A 19,092-nucleotide genomic window follows, 5' to 3' on the forward strand; every position below is an offset into this window, starting at 1 on the left:
TACGCGTATCACGACTAATCTCCATGGCTCATTGAATATCCTGCAAGCCCAATGAGCAAGTAAGACACCGCGGAAATGACAGGCTTGCATGGTAAGGTTCAAACCCAGATATGAAGGAAGAGGACAAGCCCCTCCCATCACTATGCCAGAACCTCACTTGCAGAGAAACATTTATTTTACATATACTTTTAATCTCTCTCTCTCTCTTTTTCCCCATATCAGCTATTAAATTAATACCAATCTTTCACTTAAACTTTTTTTTTTTATCAATTTTATCACTAAAGAATTTGGTTTCTTAATTAAATCTTTTTGTAGAACACTTAATATATATATATATATATATATATATATATATAATCAGAGATAAATCTCATGCAATTCTTTTTATCAGAATCAAAATAAATTAAATTGAAGACCAAAATATTAAGAAAAATCATAATTTGGTAAAAAAGCAAAAGGGTGCGGTATCTGCAAACAAAACGACGTCGTTAACCGTATGATATGGGCAGCCACCATCATGCCAGCGTCAGTTGCCCTAGAAGACCAAAATATACTCCTATCGGGGGTGGGGTGGGGGGCTAGACAGCTTCAGTTTCCAGCTAAAAGGATAAAAAAAAGACAACTCAAACAAAGAAGCAATCTCACACCTGCAGGCGAGCAAAGCACTTATTCCAAAGAATCGAAAAGGAGATGTTCTATCGAGGGTACGTGCCTGATTCTCCCAGTTTAATTCCTTTTTTTCCTCTTTAATCCAAACTCTCTTTTACGATCTCCTTCTTCTTATCTGCTTCGTTAGTTGATTCTTGTATTTGCTTTTTGTTAATTCTTTTCTGTATGCCATTAATTCTTAAGTTGTCTGCTTAAATTGCTGTTAATTTTTGCTTTATATGAAGAACCCATGTTGATGTTTCTTGTTTTTTTTTGCTTTGTTCATCTTATCTGGTTATACTTTGTTCTTGTTTGTTTAATTTGATCGTGAGCTCTTAGAAAAGCAACCATTTAGGGAGCAGGAACTGTAGCTATGCGCAATATTTGTGTTAAGGTTTTCATGTTAATCTCTAATTTTAGAAACTTTTCAGAAACTATTTAGTCTGTATATATGATTGGATGGCTCCTTGCCATTCCACTGATACGCTTCATTGAAATGAGGAAAGAATATGACTTAGCTCAACTTGACAGAACACCTGCAGGGCACCTACAGTCTGTTATGGTGCCACAAACCAGCCACGAGATTCTTACCTGCCTTAAGAAACTAAAGGAAGGCAGAGGGGGTGGGGGGATAACAAGAGCTTCATGCAAAAGAATCTCAACTTGCACACGTGGGATGACCAAGCCCTCCTTGATTAAATGATGAATCAAATACGATACATAAAAATCACATCTTTCTTCTCGTTCGAAATAGATTAATGTGTAGGTGCTATCCCTGTAGCTTCCTTGGTGAAACAAGAAGAGGAAGAAGAAGATATTCCTCTGGCAGTAAAGTGAATGATCTTCTATGTGTGCTTATAGATCAATTTTTTTTGCTGACTATATTGTATACATTTTTATCATGCCATGTAGTTATAAATGGAAGTTTCTATGGAATTCTTGTGTTGATTCTAGGTTCTGGTGTGCTGATTTTATGTCCCGCCTTAGAATTTTTGTTTTTATTTTTTCTTCATTGATAAAAGAATACCAACCTTTAAAGAACAAAAGTATAAATTTGTGGTTATATTCGTGAATGCAGTTAATACTTAGTTTTGCATAATTCTGTGCATAAAGTATTGAGGAACTTCTCATGTGATCTGCTGCTTTGATGATTTTTAAATTGAAGCAGATATCCTGGTGGACGTGAAATGGGTGCAAAACGTCAGAGAATAGCTCACAAGGGTCCTTCATTCTATGCGAACTCCCCTGGTTCAAGTTTTATGTACAATGCACCTCCCAATGGATATGCGAGCCAGCCACCTCCTCATTTCCCTGTTGTCCGCCTCCGTGGTCTTCCTTTTGATTGCACAGAAACTGATGTGGCTGAGTTCTTCCATGGTCTGGACATAGTTGATGTTCTTTTTGTTCACAAGGGTGGCAAGTTCACTGGTGAAGCTTTTTGTGTTTTGGGGTATCCTCTTCAAGTTGATTTTGCACTTCAAAAGAACAGGCAGAACATGGGCAGGAGATATGTTGAGGTTTTCCGAAGTAAGAGGCAGGATTATTACAAGACAATAGCGAATGAAGTGTCAGAATCTCGTGGCTCACCACGAAGAAATATCCCTAGGGCTAAATCTTATGACGATGGAAAGGACTCAGCTGAACATGCAGGAGTATTACGATTGAGGGGACTGCCATTTTCAGCTAGCAAGGATGACATAATGGAATTCTTCACAGATTTTGTTTTATCAGAGGATTCGATCCATATTACAATAAATTCAGAGGGTAGGCCAACCGGGGAAGCCTTTGTGGAGTTTGCAAATGCTGAAGATTCTAAAGCAGCGATGGCCAAGGATAGGATGACTCTTGGGAGTCGTTATATAGAGCTGTTTCCCTCATCAGTGGAGGAGTTGGATGAAGCAGTTTCAAGAGGCCGATGACCTGTTGCTTATATCTGGTATTTTGTACTAGAAATCTTTAACCTTGTCTTGTTTGAAATTTTTCTTTACTAGTTTTTCCCTCATAAGTTTGTTTTTTTGAGCTGTTTAGGATTCCACTTATGAGTCTATGCGTATCTAGTCAGATTGTTGTTCTAATTTTGTTCATTGGTCTAGCAGGCAACTTCATTGGTTTATAAAATATTTTAATATCACCTTTGAAGACTAGTTTAAACTTCAGAGGAGGATTACTAGGAAACTAGAGGTGCTATTTTGAAGGACTGATGCTATTCTTGCCAAATGTGACTGGCAATTCCAAAAACTGTGCAGGTTATGGAATTTGTTCGAAGATGGCTGTATCAATTACATTATACATGTACGCATTTTCTTGGAACAAAATTCCTTTTTTTCTTATTGCCTGTCTTATAGTAGTGAAGAAAGACACATATCATCGTCACTGGAGAACTCATCTGTTGCCTTTACTATCATCATTGTTGCGTGTCTTAATTAATTTATGTGTTTCTTGTTACAATCTCTTTAACAAAATTGTATTTGCATTAAAAAAATAATTGTTTTTATATCTTGTTTGGTTGATGTAGATAAGATAAGATAAAATATAAAAATATCTATTTTATTTTTAATATGTATTAATGTTAAATTTACATATTTAAACAAATAATTTATTATTTTTTTACTTTAATTTATATTAAATATTAAAATTAATAATAATATAATAATTCTAGCTATAAAACCTGAATTGGCATGGCCTGATAACCTGGTAACTCATGTTGATAATAATGTAATAATTTTAGCTATAAAATTTGGATTGGCATGACATGATGACCGGTAATTCAGGTTGACTTGTAAAGTCTTAATTTGAGTTTTAAAACAACAATAATAATAAAATTTTATTTTTGCATGCTTTAATTAAATAGTTTTGAAATTATAAATTTTGTACAGGAATATTTTAGGGATAAAAATAGTAAATATTGTATATAGAGATATGAATTTTCGTGCCTAGTACGTTACAACAATTACTCCAGCTGGGGAACCGTATTTGATGACGTTGGTTTGCGTTTTCAAAATGACCCGGAATTTCTACACGCATAAAACTGACTTTGGACTACCTGGACCTCCTAGGATCGAGATCTACACTATAATTTTTTTTCTTTCAACTGTGCGAACTTGCATCAGTTACTTTGATTTACTTGAGAGCCCCCTGATTAGATTTTAGCACGAACCCTTTTGACTCGCGTGAGCGAAGAACTCGAGAGGATAAAATGTACATGCACAAACACGGAGGCACCACTGTTGGCTGAGCGATTCGCAGCAACAATCTGATCTGCTTTTGAGAGAGTTATGAAGGACAAAGCAAAGTTTGGATTTCTAATCCAAAAGGGTACTTTCTTGATGCTAAAACCGAGTGATGTCCCTGACAGGCAAGCTGTATTGCAAACCTCCAATCAAGCTCCAAAAGATTCGCGTATTGAAGCTTGGGCAACCAGGAGAGGATGCCATGCAGAGAAGATGGCAGATATGTGGAAACAAGCTCCCTGTCCTGGCCATTTTCATGATATTCTTAGCGTCTAGGAAACTACCAGAGCCAGTTCCATATTTTGAGGGTGCAATCTCAATATAAAACCAAGCACTCACTTGTTTAAACAAATGCATGAGCAGCATAATTCGTATCTTCTTTCCCTCGTTTAATCGATCTGTCCATATCTTGAATGTTGATAGCATTGAGTCTTCAAATCCTTTAGAACAGTATGAAACCAAGAAGCTGGTTTTTAAAAAACCTTAGGAATTGGAGCTGACAATCATATCTAGCTACAGAGCTTTGATTGTTTGGATTGTTTTCATCAGATTCTCACTGTGCTATTTCTTGTGAGAAAACTTGTATTTTCACTGCCAGGACTATTTTTGGGAAGCACAATTCTGCTTGTCCATTTCACTGCTATATTACTCAGCCTGATTCTGCGTTTTGTATTCATGTGCAGAAATCAGGACAGAAAGCAGAAACAATAACATGCAGACTGACATAGGTTTCTATTAAATAAGTAGTTGTATTCGTGCATGATCTGTGTATACAAACAGAGATTTGACTCCATAACGTTCTTAATCAATCAGCTAATTATGCTTGGTCAAACAAGCAAAACTTTCCTATTATATTACACTAAATAGATATACAGATAAATTGATCATACAGCAACACTCCATCCTTAACATTTATATAGATGGAAACTGAATACATCTCTATCAACTGATCTATGGGAAACTCGTTTAGGATTTGAACGTGGAGACCTTGAACTGGATTAATCTTCTCTTTTATCGTCATAGGAGAAGTAAATTAAGACAGTTCTGTTAAATAAAACACCGATAAGTAAGAACTTGAAATCAAACGAAACTCAATTTGACCCATGTGGTGATTTAAGATAAGTTCAAGCATCATTTGTTACGTTCTACTACCAACAAAACAAAAAGGGTAAATTGTGTGGTTCAATCAACAGTAATGGCATGAAGTTTTGAAAATGGAAACCCTTCCCCTGAAGAAGACGGTCTGAAAATGTTTTTAAAGCAAGGCGCCAAAAAAAGAGAGAATCAGTGAATATAAAAAAGGTCCAACCCAGGCCACTGACTAATTTGTTTTTATGTTATAGTTTTTTTTAGTATTTATTTTTTATATTTAAAGTATTTTTCTTATGAAAATACATTAATATAATTTTTTTATTTTTTAAAATTTATTTTTTATATCAGAAAATTAAAATAATTTAAAAACATTAAAAAATAATTTTATGTAAAAAATTAAATTTTAAACAAATAGTATTTTGACCAAAATGCAATTAAAATAATTTAAAAACATTAAAACAATAATTTTATATAAAAAATAAAATTTTAAACAAATAGTATTTTGACCAAAATGCCAAACACCCTTTTAGCTAAGATCTTGCTATGTTAGAGCTGTCACCCCCTCCATTTCATCCTCTCTTCACTCCTGCTCGTACAAAAATGTTTAAGAATATATGTTAGTTTTTTGAGAGTGTTTTTGATTTGGGTATATATTAAAATAATATTTTTTTTAAATATATATTTTTGACATAGTACATCAAATTAATTAAAAATATTAAAAAATATTTTTTAAAAAAATAAAAAAATTTAGTAAAATGATGGAACACCCGATACGATTTCTGAATGTTAAAAATTTATTGAAGCTGAGAGGTATACAGTAGGAGGAGGTAAAGTGCCTGTAAATAAACTAAATTCAGGATAGACAGCAACTTCTCATGTTTGAAGAGGGAATTTGGAAGGTGGGTAGTGTTTTTTATTTTAAAATATATTAAAATAATATTTTTTAATTTTTAAAAAATTAATTTTAGTTTTAGTAAATTAAAATAATCTGAAAATATCAAAAATATATTAATTTAAAATAAAAAATAAATTTTTAAAAAATATTTTTCCATCAGTCAGACACTGCCTAGTAAGAAGTCATGCCCTGGTTGTCCCTGTAGCTGTGCAATCCTAGGATGCCAAAAAAAAATCAACAATTGAAGGCTTGAGAGCCTGTCAAACTATTTAATTATGGATGTGAACAAACAAGCTCCTTTTTGTATCTGAAATGTGACTACGCAAGCCTGACATCGCCTAAGACCAGAGAATTTAAAAATAGAAAAAGCAATTATTTTTATATTGGGATGCAAGCAATTATTGCTTAGAAGCACTACCTTAAAATATGATTTTATCATTGTTAAATGGCTTGTAAACGATAAAAGTTATTACGGTTGTTTTTTAAATAATTTTTTGTATTAAAATATATATTAATAATATTTTTTAATTTTTAAAAATTTATTTTTAATATCATCAAAATAATTTGAAAATACTAAAAATATATTACCTTGAAGTTAAAAAAATAAAATAAATTTAATTTTTTTCAAAATCACTTACTAAATTTTCTTGGTTTTATCATGGTTAAAGAAGCATTTTAGTCCGATTTAAGTTATTAAATAAAATTTTAAAATAAAATTTATATTATTTTTTAATAAATCTATTTAAATTTAAAATTTACACAAACTTATATTATCTATATTTAATTTTTATTAAATAAATAAAAACATAAAATTTGAATTCAAAACCACTTCGTCATCAAAGTTTTGATACCATATTAAAAAATTATTTTAATTTAATAATTTAAATTATTAAATAAATTTTTAAAATATAATTTATATTATTTTTAAATTCTTACAAAGAGTACTTACAATTAGTACTGATCTTATTCTCGTAAAAAATAAAAATAAAAACCAATCTTAAACGTAAAAGATTATATCAAAATTATAGAGTGGAATATTTAAGCCTTAACACTAAAACAGCTTAATAGAACACCGTGATTATCACCAAAGTGTTTTTAAAAAGGAATTAAATATCGTTTTGTGATAAAAAGAAAAATAAATCTAAAACAGATCTTAATCACCTGCTAAGTGTTTGGGGTCATGGGCAAGCCTGCCCAAATCCTTAGACTCGTGAAATTTTGAAATGAGTACACTCCCTCAATCTCTAAACTCGGGCAACGGGCAGGATGACCGAACCCTAATCACACTTGCAGAGAGAATATAAATCCTTGATTGCTTCGAAGGGTTAAACCCCTCCCTCCCTCGCTCGTCATCTCCCTGCAGTCTCTCTAGGGTTTTGACATGTGCTTTTAATTAGTCTTACACGCTGAATTTTGAGGTACTGTTTTCTTTATGTGGCTAGGTTTCTCAACATAGAGTAAGTCCCTGGCGTTTCATTGCGTGTAGGTTGGTGTTTTTCTTTTCATTAATTACAGTTTGAATAAGTTTACATCATATTTTTCCAAGAGTTGGTCAAGCGGTACCTGTTTTAGGCTTGTCTGATCATTGAAACTAGGTTGAGAAATCTAAATCTCCATTTGGGTTTTGAAGGGATTGAGCAAGGCAGTGATCTCCATATCTAGGTGGGGTTCTTATGAATCTCGTAGAAGTAGCAGACTAGCAGTAGTTGTCGTGATCTTGAAAAGGTTGTTTCGAAAGAGATGGTAATGCTCTCGGCTTTTTATCACTTTTCAGTCAAATTTAGTTTGCTTTAAAGTGCCACCACTTCAACAGGTTAATTTTCTAGCACTCATATTTTGTGTCCAGGGCTTTCACCTATAACGGGCAAGTAAAGTTCTTCTTGGTTCTATTCTTGCTAGTTTTAGTATATCGATCTGTCTTTCTACTTCAACCACACATATATCCCTATCACTTTGCCACGCATATCTAGATCGTAGACACCACAGTTCTTGTACTCCTCTCAAATATGGCTCCGACTGGTAGAAAAAGAGCAAGAGCGAAAACAAGAACAAGAACAACGAGAAAAACCCAGTATAAAAGAGCGGTTGTGAAGCCGAAGGGCATTAAAGAGGCATCAACAATTGATCAGGATTTTCCTTCTAACTCTTCCACGAGCTGCGATGACTGTCCAAGGATCGATGGCTTAGATTTCGAGGGTGTTGATATCTCCACGAGTGCATGCTCTACTCCAAAAGCTGAGAGATTTCGGATACCAGAGATTCAAACATGCCCGCCAGCGCCGAGGAAGCAAAGGATGATATCGATTTGCTCTTTGCGAAGAAGACCAATTGCTTTCTTTGCTCCTCCAGATTTAGAGCTCTTCTTCTTCTACGCACTTCAAGTCTGAAATGTTTGCTCATATCGTATGATCAAGATCATTTGAATAATTTTAAGAGGTGATCCCTAGTGTTTATTACTTCCATTTAGTCACAGATAGCCTGTTCTTTTCAATTTCATGGTTGAAGTATAGTGTGATAGTTTGTTAATTAGCTTTACCTTCTCCATCTCTTGGGTTTTCTATCGGTAGGGTATACTAATACGCTAAATTTAGCTGGGGCTGTCCAACTAAATTTAGTCTCTTCAGTTTTTCTTAGGTGTGTTGCTGACTTTAGAAGCTTGGAGAGTGCAATGTAATGGCTTGATTAAGGTTCTGAGTGGGATTTTATTGTGGAATTATCAGCTTTTTACTGGTTTGGTCAACTTGGGAATGTAAGAACATGCCACCTGCTTTATGTTCAAAGCCCCGATCTCCCCGATCCCCTCTTTTTAACTTTTTTTTTTCTAATGTAATTACTGCAAACAGATCAACGGTTCATCCGTCAATCAATCAGCTGGTTGTACAGAATAACTTGAAAAGAAGTCCGTTCTTCCACTTCAGTAGTTGAATATTTATGGTTCCCAAGCACCTTTATTGTCGTTGTTGTTAATTTGTCGCTGTGGGTTCCCCTAACACTCCACTAATTATATTGACCACTACTGATTGTCTAATGTAATTACTGGTAATTAAACTCCATTGATTAATGGCTACAGTTCTAATATACTTCAGGGTCCACCAAATACTTAATTGTTGATATACACCTCCTTCTCAAGTGAAGCAACCTTCTCTTTTGGATCGCAACAACAAGGTAACTTCTTACCTTCTTTTTAGGGGAAGCTGCAAAAACACAAGTATATCCTGCATGGGGAAAAAAACATCATACAAAGGTTGTTCAAAAATGTAATAATAATTTTTAAAAAATGTTTTTTTTTTAAATACATCAAAATAATTTGAAATTTTTTTATTTTACAAAAATCTTAAATAAAAATTAATAATCACTATTCCAAACATGCTGCCAAACAAGAAGAAACACACTACAATACCTAATATAAACCTATTCTTTAGAGCATATTTATTTTTGTGTTTTAAAAGTGTTTTTGAAAATTTTAATTTTTTTATTTTTTTTACTTCAAATTAAATTTTTAATATATTAATATCAAAAATAATATTTAAAAAATAAAAAAATTATTATAATATATTTCTAAATAAAACTCACTTTACAAAATAATCATCAGTACACAACCAAACTTCTCCTAGATTACCTAATGGGAACGCAAAAGTGATTGAAGGGTGTTGTTTCTTTTCACGTTATCATAATGGTGGGATCGGGTTGTCAGATTGGAGGGTGTCTGTGTGTCACAGCTGAGCTGAGCTGAGCACAGCATCCATAAGAGAATCCAATGAAGTAGACTCGTGCGGGTGGATGTGATAATTGTCATCGTAGAGGATCTCAAGAAATTAATTTCTCTTTGTTTTTTCCTTAGTCAACTTTTTTATTCCATATAAAAATTGATCTGGGCAGCTGCATTTATTATGGCTCCATGAAACTTCAATTATTTCATTTCCCATCATTTTTATTCCGTTCATGAATTACAACACCATCAGTCGTCTTCTCTTCTCTATTAAACTTGTAATCATAGATATATCATGCTCTAACAATTAACGAATGTTCATAGAATTACAGGGAAGTCATTTCTTACTTGCAGGGAATTACTTGTAATCATAGATATTTTATTTGTTTTAAGAAATACATACGGTGGATCAGTGTAAGAAATAACTTATCTGTGTACTCAATTTTTGTACCAAAAGATAACCAGGAAGCCAATTTAAAGGTTAAATATGAGGTAAGGTTGGCAGGGCCAAGTTATCATCATCATCTTGCTGGTCTAGCAGACTTAATCTGTAAACAATCTAATTCTCTATCTGTTTTCATATTAATTAATTGCAAGTCTTTAGAAGCAAGTAATAAGATTCTCGTTTATTTTATTATTATTTTCAGATATATATTAGTGAGGATTTCCTGCCATTACATCATTAACTAAACAGTTCTGTCGATATCTTTTCATGTATGTTGATGATATGTCGATCGGTTTCAAAGCCATGGCCAAGATGAACCTTTTGTTCCAGAGTATATGTAATTTCTTCCTGTTTTTCTTTTCAAAACCAGTGCATGCTCCATGGATAGGTCTGCAGAAGGCGTGATGGGTATGATCACTTGCCTTAGATCCATGGCATGATGATGATGAGAGGACTTAGAAAAGAGGTTGGTGGGCAAAGCTTTCGCATTGAGTATGAGCAGATGTTGGAGCTTTTGAGGATAAACAATAGCCAGAAGGAATATTTGAAGGACGGTTTGCATTCATTAGAAGCCCACCTCTTCTTTAAATGATAGGTTCCCTTTCACTTTGAGAAACCCTTTCCACATTACCGTGGTCCCTTCTTTGTTCGGCAGCATGATGATACCTCCATATTCTTCCATGTTCGAGTTAGGATTCATGGGCATATTTCTATATATTAATTCTTCCGAACATGATAGTGGTCTCTCTGGATTAACTTTGACCATCTGCACCGGCCCCGGATATTTATGAACACGTAGCTCGTACACGTTGTAGCAAGCACACATCTCCTTCTTCATGCATGGTTTTATGGCTGGATTGTCCCTCGCATTAATTTCATCTTCGCGAGTTGATCTAATTAACAAATTAATTCGTTCCTTGAGGTTAATTTCCCCTGTGGCAAGGATTAGCGTACCAAGAACAAAGATAAATAGCGTCTTGTCAACGGATAAATCCTCGCTCTTTTTTTTTTTTTTTTTTTGATAGCTAGAGCTCCACCATTTACCCCTTAAATGTCTCCATGATTGACCAATCCTCAATCATTTGATGGACACAATTATTGGGGAGAATTTACATCTTTGCTTGGAAGGAGAGCCTAAGGAAGCATCATATGATCTCTTAATTGTCAATAATTAATACCCCAGCAACCTGGAGAGCCATCGCCACAAGAAGAGGAGAAAAGGGTGCTAATTGTGATGGAAGAATTAATCGCTATATATTTATTTTGCGATGGAAACTAGGATGGATATTTAATGTCGGGTAATACTGGAGATATTTGAATTTCCTATAAAGCAGATTTAGTCTTTGTTAATGTATGAATTAATGTAGAAACACTCTTTATCGAACGAAAAAAAAATCAATCCCTTCAATTGCTCCAAGTAAATCCTATTATTTATCTTCATATTTTTTTTTTCTTATAATATAAAAAATTAACATACTTTAAGTAAGGAAAAAATCCACATTTAAGATAAATATGTATCATGACTAGGGGATTGATCCTCTTATAATCGCCCACAACATAACTGGAAAATATTTGATATTAAAATTATTTTTTGAATAATTTTAAAAATAAAACTTTTTATTATCAATTGATTGATGTGTTTAAAAAAATTATTAATAAATCCTTTCTGTAGTAATTTGAAGGTTTGAACCTAAAAAAAATAAAAACAGTGTAGCTTATTTATTACAGATATTATAAAATTATTTTTGAGGCTTTACCTAATAAATTAAAATTTTAAATCATCAAATAATCACAAATCTCATCACTCATCCTATCTAATTAAATTAAACATAAAATATTGATAAATATATGCAAATTTTAAATTTAAAAGACATCCACTTCAAAAAATATATTAGAAAATAATATAATTTTTAAAAAAAAGTTTAGCGCAGCAATTTAAGTTAAAAAAAAAAGTTTAGCGCAGCAATTTAAGTTTTTTGAATTAAATCAATTGATATTTAATATTATTGGCTATCATCTCAATTGCTTGATGTAGTTGTCTCTTTTAGAATATGTAAAAAATAATTAAATATATATACTTGGAGCATCACGAGTCGCTTCAAAGCTTGGCATGTTTTTGGCTCCCTTCGCTTATATAAAGGGAAATTAAGGAAGCAATTAAGTTGGAACTTTTTTTATTTATTTTTTCACACAAAACATGTAAATCATGTACGTACTGAGCAGCTAATGTATTTACAAATATATCTATATATATATATATATATATAGACACACACACACACACCAATTAATTCATAGAAGCAATAATTGCAAGATAAAAGGAGAAGATGACGACATTGGAATGAGGAGCGACAAAATGGATTGATTGAATTGTCTTTTGAATTAGCCAAACTGTTAAGAGATGGATTGACGTGCTTGTCTGTCTCCTAAAGCTGGATTGGATTGGAGGTGTTCCTTCTTAAACTCCTGTTATATCACTTTCACTTTTTATTACTATCAGACTTGAGGAATTGTTTTAAAACGTGGGTGTCGGCTGCCGCTGTGTTTTTTTTTTGCATTTAAATAGTATTTTTTTAAAAAAAATAATTATTTTTTTATTGCTGTGTTTTTTTTTTTGCATTTAAATAGTATTTTTAAAAAAAAAATTAACTATTTTTTTATGATTTTAGATTGTTTTGATGGACTGATATAAAAAATTAATTAAAAAATATTATTTTAATATATTTTCAAATAAAAATAACACTTTAAAAAATAATCATTAACACAATTTCAAACATCAACTAAAAATATCAATCACGTCCTTAGTTTTGCATTGTTACATGTTTTCTAGGATCCGATGTTTTCTCCTTCTTCCACGATAAAAACGATAATAGACACATTTATTGATAGATTTACTTTTTTTTTATTGCACGAGATTCTGTTTCACATTGTGATTGAACTGTTTCTTAATTTTAAATTAATTTTTATATATTTTATTATTATTTTTAATGTATTGGTATTAAAAATAAATTTTAAAAAATAAAAAATATTTTAATATATTAAAAAAACATTTAAAAAATTAATAGCAGGCTCCAAAACAAACTCTAACATCCATTTCTGAATAGCAGCAGATATTCATGAACCTAAAGCCCATTACCATCAATTGGGTTTATCTAATAGCCGATAATTCACGCGTAATTAATAAAAATTATATTTTTCTTTTCTTTTCTTTTAAATTAAATACTTTATTAGCGTGTTCCAGGACGCATTTAGAACAATCTAATGGCATCTCATGGTTTGGGGGACCAAGAAGGTCTGAGAAATTTATGTTTAAACTACATATTATGATCAAATCCTTTGCTTTTAATGATTAAGAACGTTAGCTTTATTTCTTAACTTTTGAGTTTAAATTTCTAAACAATAATTTAAAAAATAATTTTTTAATACATCAAATTGATATAGAAAAATAAGTCTCGAGATTATTTAAAAAATAATTTAATATTAATTAATGCGTAGACTAGCCTAATACCATCTTGATGATATACAGGAATAAAACAGGGGTAGATAAAACTAATACGTCATTGATAAATTTTGTAAGAAATAATTGAATAGAATATTAATCTAGAAGGATAGATTTTTTTATGGTATAGAATATTGCAAATCAATCTACACGTCAATACATTCTCTCTTTTGTATAATTTTAAGAATACAATTTTTATATCAATATATATGGTATATTTAGAAGAATAACTTCTTTAATTTTGAATATTAATTTCAAGATTCAAACTTAACAAGTTAAAGAAATTATCCAAGAGTTTATCCAGAAGGAATCCAATGCTTTGCTTGAAAGTGTTAATTAATTTTTTTGTGTGTTTTTATATTTTTTTTAATGTGTAAATATCAAGAAAAAATTAAAAATGATAATAATATTATTATTTCAATATATTTCTAAATAAATTGTGTTTTTATATTGTTTTAACGTGTAAATATCAAGAAAAAATTAAAAAAAAATAATATTATTATTTCAATATATTTATAAATAAAAATTACTTTAAAAAATAATCACTATTAAAATATCAAACTTAAGGAATTGTTTTAAAACGTGGGTGTCGTTGTTGCTGTGTTTGTTTTTGCATTTAAATAATATTTTTAAACTATTTTAAACTATTTTTTATAATTTTAAATTGTTTTAATGGGCTAATATAAAAAAATTAATTAAAAAAATATCATTTTAATATATTTTTAAATAAAAATAATACTTTAAAAAATAATTATTAATACAATCTCAAACATCAACTAAAAGCATCAATCACAATCATGTCCCTGTTTTTGCATTGTTACATATTTTCTAGGATATGAGGTTTCTTCCCTCTTCCACGAAAATGATAATAAATATTTTCATTCGTAGTTTTTGTTTTTTTATTTATTGCACGAGATTCTGTTTTATATTATAATTTAACTATTTTTTAACTTTTAAATTAATTTTTTATTATTTTTAATGTATTGATATTAAAAATAAATTTTTAAAAATAAAAAAATATTTTAATACCTTAAATAAAATATTTTTAAATCAATACCCATAAGCTCATAAACAAGCCCTAACATCCATCGCTGAATAGCAGCAGATATTCATGAACCTCAAGCCCATTATCATCAATTGGGTTTATCTAATAGCCGATAATTCACGCGTAACTAATAAAAATTATATTTTTCTTTTTTTTCTAAATTAAATTCTTTATTAGCGTGTTCTATGACACCTTCAGAACAAGCTAATGGCGTCTCATAGTTTGGTGGACCACGAAGGTCTGAGATATTTATGTTTAAACTACATATTATGATCAAATCCTTTGCTTTTAATGATTAAGAACGCGAGCTTTATATTTTAACTTCTTGAGTTTAAATTTCTAAACAATATTTTAAAAAATAATTTTTTTAATAGATCAAATTGATATAAAAAAAATATAAATTTCAAGATTATTTAAAAAATAATTTAATATTAATTAACGCGCGCAGACTAGCCTAATACCATCCTGATGATATACAAGAATAAATCATGCAAACAGGGGTAGAAAAAACTAATACGCCATTGATAGATTTTGTAAGAAATAATTGAAGAGAATATTAATCTAGAAGGATAGATTTTTTTATGGTATAGAATATTGCAAATCAATCCACACATCAATACATTCTCTCTTCTGATATATTTTTTATATCAATATGGTATATTTAGAATAATAACTTCTTTAATTTTGAATATTAATTTTAAGATTCAAACTTAATAAGTTGAGGAAATTATCCAAGAGCTTATCCGGAAGGAATCCAATGCTTTGCCTGAAAGGGTTATATTAAAAGATTTATCAAATATTAAAGGTGGCATTATGTTAAATTTTTTTTCGGGTTTTCAAAATATTTTAAAAAAAAAATAAATTTCATTTATTTGTTTATCGGTTTCAAATTAATTTTTTATATGTTTTTATATTATTTTGATATGTAAATATAAAAAAAATTAAAAAAAAATATTTTTTCAATGTATTTTAAAATAAAAACTACTATAAAAATTAATCACTATTGAAATTAAAATGTCAAACAAGCTCAAAAGCCTCTAAAATCCATGGCCGGCGAGTAGGTCAAGTTTTTATAAAACAATATTGGTTTTTACTCTTCCATCTGTTATGTGACCACAAAACATAATATTTTTATGGATTAACTACTATAATTACAGGCAAGGAAAGAAAAAGATTATAATAATAACATGCTGGAATTATATAGCTAATGTTTATAATCTCTTACTGCATAAGAATTAAAGATCAAAGGCATAAACTAGCTAGGATCTCTTTTTTACTCTTTTACACACAAACGACATGCATATATAGATGCAGAATCACATACTCTAAAGTCTTTTTTCCTCTTTTACACACAAACGACATGCATATATAGATGCAGAATCACATACTCTAAAGTCTTTTTTCCTCTTTTACACACAAACGACATGCATATATAGATGCAGAATCACATACTCTAAAGTCTTTTTTCCTCTTTTACACAGAAACGACATGCATGTATAGATGCAGAATCACAAACTCTAAAGCTCATTTGCAAAAATACTCGAGTTTGGATCTATGAGATGCTTTTATTCGGCCTGGCCTGTACCATATATATATATAAAAAAAAACCCTCTGGTGAAAGTTCGACTCAGGAGGGAGGGGCAAGATTTTGCTGGTCGAGAGAAGAAAGGCTGGACCAGATTTCAGACAGAGCTTGTGGAAGGCCTAAGAAAGTAACTATGGCCCTATTTTTCTGGTCCAGATACCTGGAAAAGGAAAGCTCTGCCTTCTTTCTTCCCCGACTCTCTTTTTTAAATTGAAACTGGTGATCAATATTCATGATACTGAGTTGATAGCTCTGAAATTCAAAAAGAACAAGACAGAAATATATTAATCCAAATACCTTCATTTATTCGATTAATTTTTATTTTTTTTATTTTTTTCATGGCCAGAGAGCATCACAACCAGCTATAAAACTTATTCAAGATTGAAGTGTTCATGTATTTTTAGACCTTCGTTAATTTATTTTTTTAAAAAAAAATATTGGCTGGTGGAAACTTTATGTGAACACGTACAGGAAGGAAAGGGATGGGTGTGGAATAGCAAAGTTCACTTCCATTTCTCTGATGTAATTAATGGACCAAGACTTTGCCGTTTTGGCGTTTTCTGTAAAGCCAATGAGGTTTTTTAAAAGTCATTATGAGCTTGACTAGTATCAACAGTTTGACTCGGTCAAGCTTTCGTTAGCCTCTTCCTCCCCACCGCGTTGGTCACTGTCTTTGCTTTTATGCTAAAATAATTTATTTTAACATATTGATATTTTTTAAAAATAAATTAAATATATTATTTCCATATATTTTCAAACAAAAAGTGTTCTGAAAAATTATTATTATTATTATTATATGTTAAATAATTGTTTATCTAATTCTAAAAATAAAAGTTTTTGTTCTATAAAAAGATATGCATGGCATCCCCAAAAATGCATCAAAAATCATGATAATATAATACGTATCTCAGTTTCTGTTATAATATTAAATTAAAAACTGAAATTACGAAAACCAGAAAAAGACAATTGTTTTACTATTCACTCGTACTGTTCATAAACAATTCATTATACTGTTTGGGGGGTAGGTTTCATGTACCTTGTAGTTTTCAAATTTTATATTTTCTCCATGGAACTTTATTTCCTTGGCATCTAAGTCGCTAGTAGTTGCGAAAGAAGATAGAAACACACCAAAAAGCAAGATGAGAGAAAAATTTGGTTGTCCATATTTTGATCAAAATAAATATTGATTTTGGTTAGATTTTATTTGTTTTTATTTTAAATTATTTAAAAAATAACCATAATTATACTCCCAAATAATGTATAAAGATGGGAGTTAAGAAAAATGATTTAAACCTTAAATTTCGCTTGAATAATTTATTGAAATTCAAAAAGTGTTTTAATTTGATTTTAGAGTTTGTGGTGGGGTTATGGAAATTCTTAGGTTTTTTATTTTAAATGATTTTAAATAAAAATAAATTTTAATTTTAATTTTAAAAATATAAAAGAATTATGCTAATTTTCTAGTCATAAAATATGGCTGGGAATTGCTTTAATAGAGGAAACATCGTCTGTCTAAAATAGATAACGTGTTGTCCGGTGCCTTCTTTTTTCAAAGCTAGGCTTGCGACCCTAGCCTGCAAAACCTATACAAACCTAGGCTTCTTGTTCCTGATGTTCCAAGCCAGGACGGGCATGGTCTGTCCTTTAAGCCGCATATCTAGTCTTAACTCTCTGAGTTCTTTTTTTTAATTGTTTAATTGCTTTATATTTTAAAATAAAATTCTCAATTAATAAAATAATTATAATAATATCTTAGAAGGCACCTGGTGATTCCGTGCTTTAAAAAAAAAACTAGTAATTACTAATGACTAATTGATTATAAGAAGTATTTTTTCAAGACAAATTGCTTATGAATATTCATTGAGAATGAAATATTTATTTTGTTATTTTTATAGTAAAAGTTTTGTATTTTTTTCTAAATTAATTATTCTTTTATTTTCATATATAATTGTATCAAAATTATCAAGACATTTTTTTTTTGTTTTTGTTTAAAACCTTTTATATCATGATAAATTCTTATTTAAAAGATCATGTTATTAATAAAATATATATGTTCTTTGTCAAAATAAAAAAGGAAATTCAAGAGTTTTAATTAAATAAATACTTTTTTTCTTCCAATTTAAATAATTAAAGATAAATTTAGAAAATGAACTTCCACATCCTATGGGTACACAAATAAGTAATTAATTATGTATATATAGACATAGCAAGGCCAAACACACATGTATTATTTTTTTCATTATATTTTTTTATTATGTTTGGATTAATTTGTACATATTTCAATTATTCTACATATCTTGCAATATATATATATATATATATATATGGAATTATATACTAACTTGGGTGTATCTTAAATAATTTTATAACTTTTAAAGTTAATAATTATTTAAGTTTTTAATGATGTTGAAATTTATAAGATTTAAATTTAAAAACTGCGTAATTGAAGTATTCTTAACTATATATATATATATATATATATATTTTATTTACGTAGGGTGTCCGGGTCAGTTTACGTGCACAACGACTAATTCTCAAGGCCCACTGAATATTCTACAAGTCCAGTGAGCAAGTAAGGCACCTCGAGGGTGACAGACGTACGCGGTAAAACTCGAACCCAGATGCGAAAAAAGGAGACAAGCTCCTCCCACCAGGCTAAACCTCGCGCGCCTTAACTATATATTTTTTTTAGATTAACGTGGATGTTTAGGCTAGCTTGCGTGCACCACGACTAATTCCACGGGTTCTAAAATTAATAATCATGTAAGCTTTTAGTGGCTATCATATAAATAACATTTACCATTAAAAAAAATAAATTAATTTTAAATTTTTATCACTTAGCTACCATTGACTATGAGGCTGCTAGCCTCACCCATCAGCAACACTCTCATGCTTGCCTGGGCTAGCAGTGAACTTGATTTTCTTAATGGGGCTTAGGTGCCAA

General features: G+C 30.4%; 2 protein-coding genes across 3 annotated transcripts; both read left to right on the plus strand.

Moving 5' to 3' along the window:
* The first annotated feature begins 524 nt into the window (after window positions 1–524).
* Window positions 525–3,052, plus strand: LOC105126382 (heterogeneous nuclear ribonucleoprotein H2-like). 2 transcript variants are annotated; one of them, XM_011027235.1, is made up of 3 exons: window positions 525–704; window positions 1,817–2,584; window positions 2,895–3,052. In XM_011027235.1, the coding sequence occupies exons 1-2, from the start codon at window positions 691–693 to the stop codon at window positions 2,565–2,567; spliced, it is 765 nt and encodes a 254-aa protein (XP_011025537.1). In that variant the 5' UTR covers window positions 525–690; the 3' UTR covers window positions 2,568–2,584; window positions 2,895–3,052. The 2 variants fall into 2 exon arrangements, with proteins under 2 accessions (XP_011025537.1, XP_011025536.1); XM_011027234.1 differs by lacking the exon at window positions 2,895–3,052 and having other exon boundaries at window positions 1,817–2,802.
* Window positions 3,053–7,871: 4,819 nt separating this feature from the next.
* Window positions 7,872–8,252, plus strand: LOC105126469 (uncharacterized). Its single transcript, XM_011027338.1, has one exon. The coding sequence runs from the start codon at window positions 7,872–7,874 to the stop codon at window positions 8,250–8,252; it is 381 nt and encodes a 126-aa protein (XP_011025640.1).
* The last annotated feature ends 10,840 nt before the right edge of the window (window positions 8,253–19,092 follow it).

Source organism: Populus euphratica, unplaced genomic scaffold (assembly GCF_000495115.2).
Source record: "Populus euphratica unplaced genomic scaffold, PopEup_1.0 scaffold78.1, whole genome shotgun sequence".
Classification (NCBI taxonomy): Eukaryota; Viridiplantae; Streptophyta; class Magnoliopsida; order Malpighiales; family Salicaceae; genus Populus; species Populus euphratica.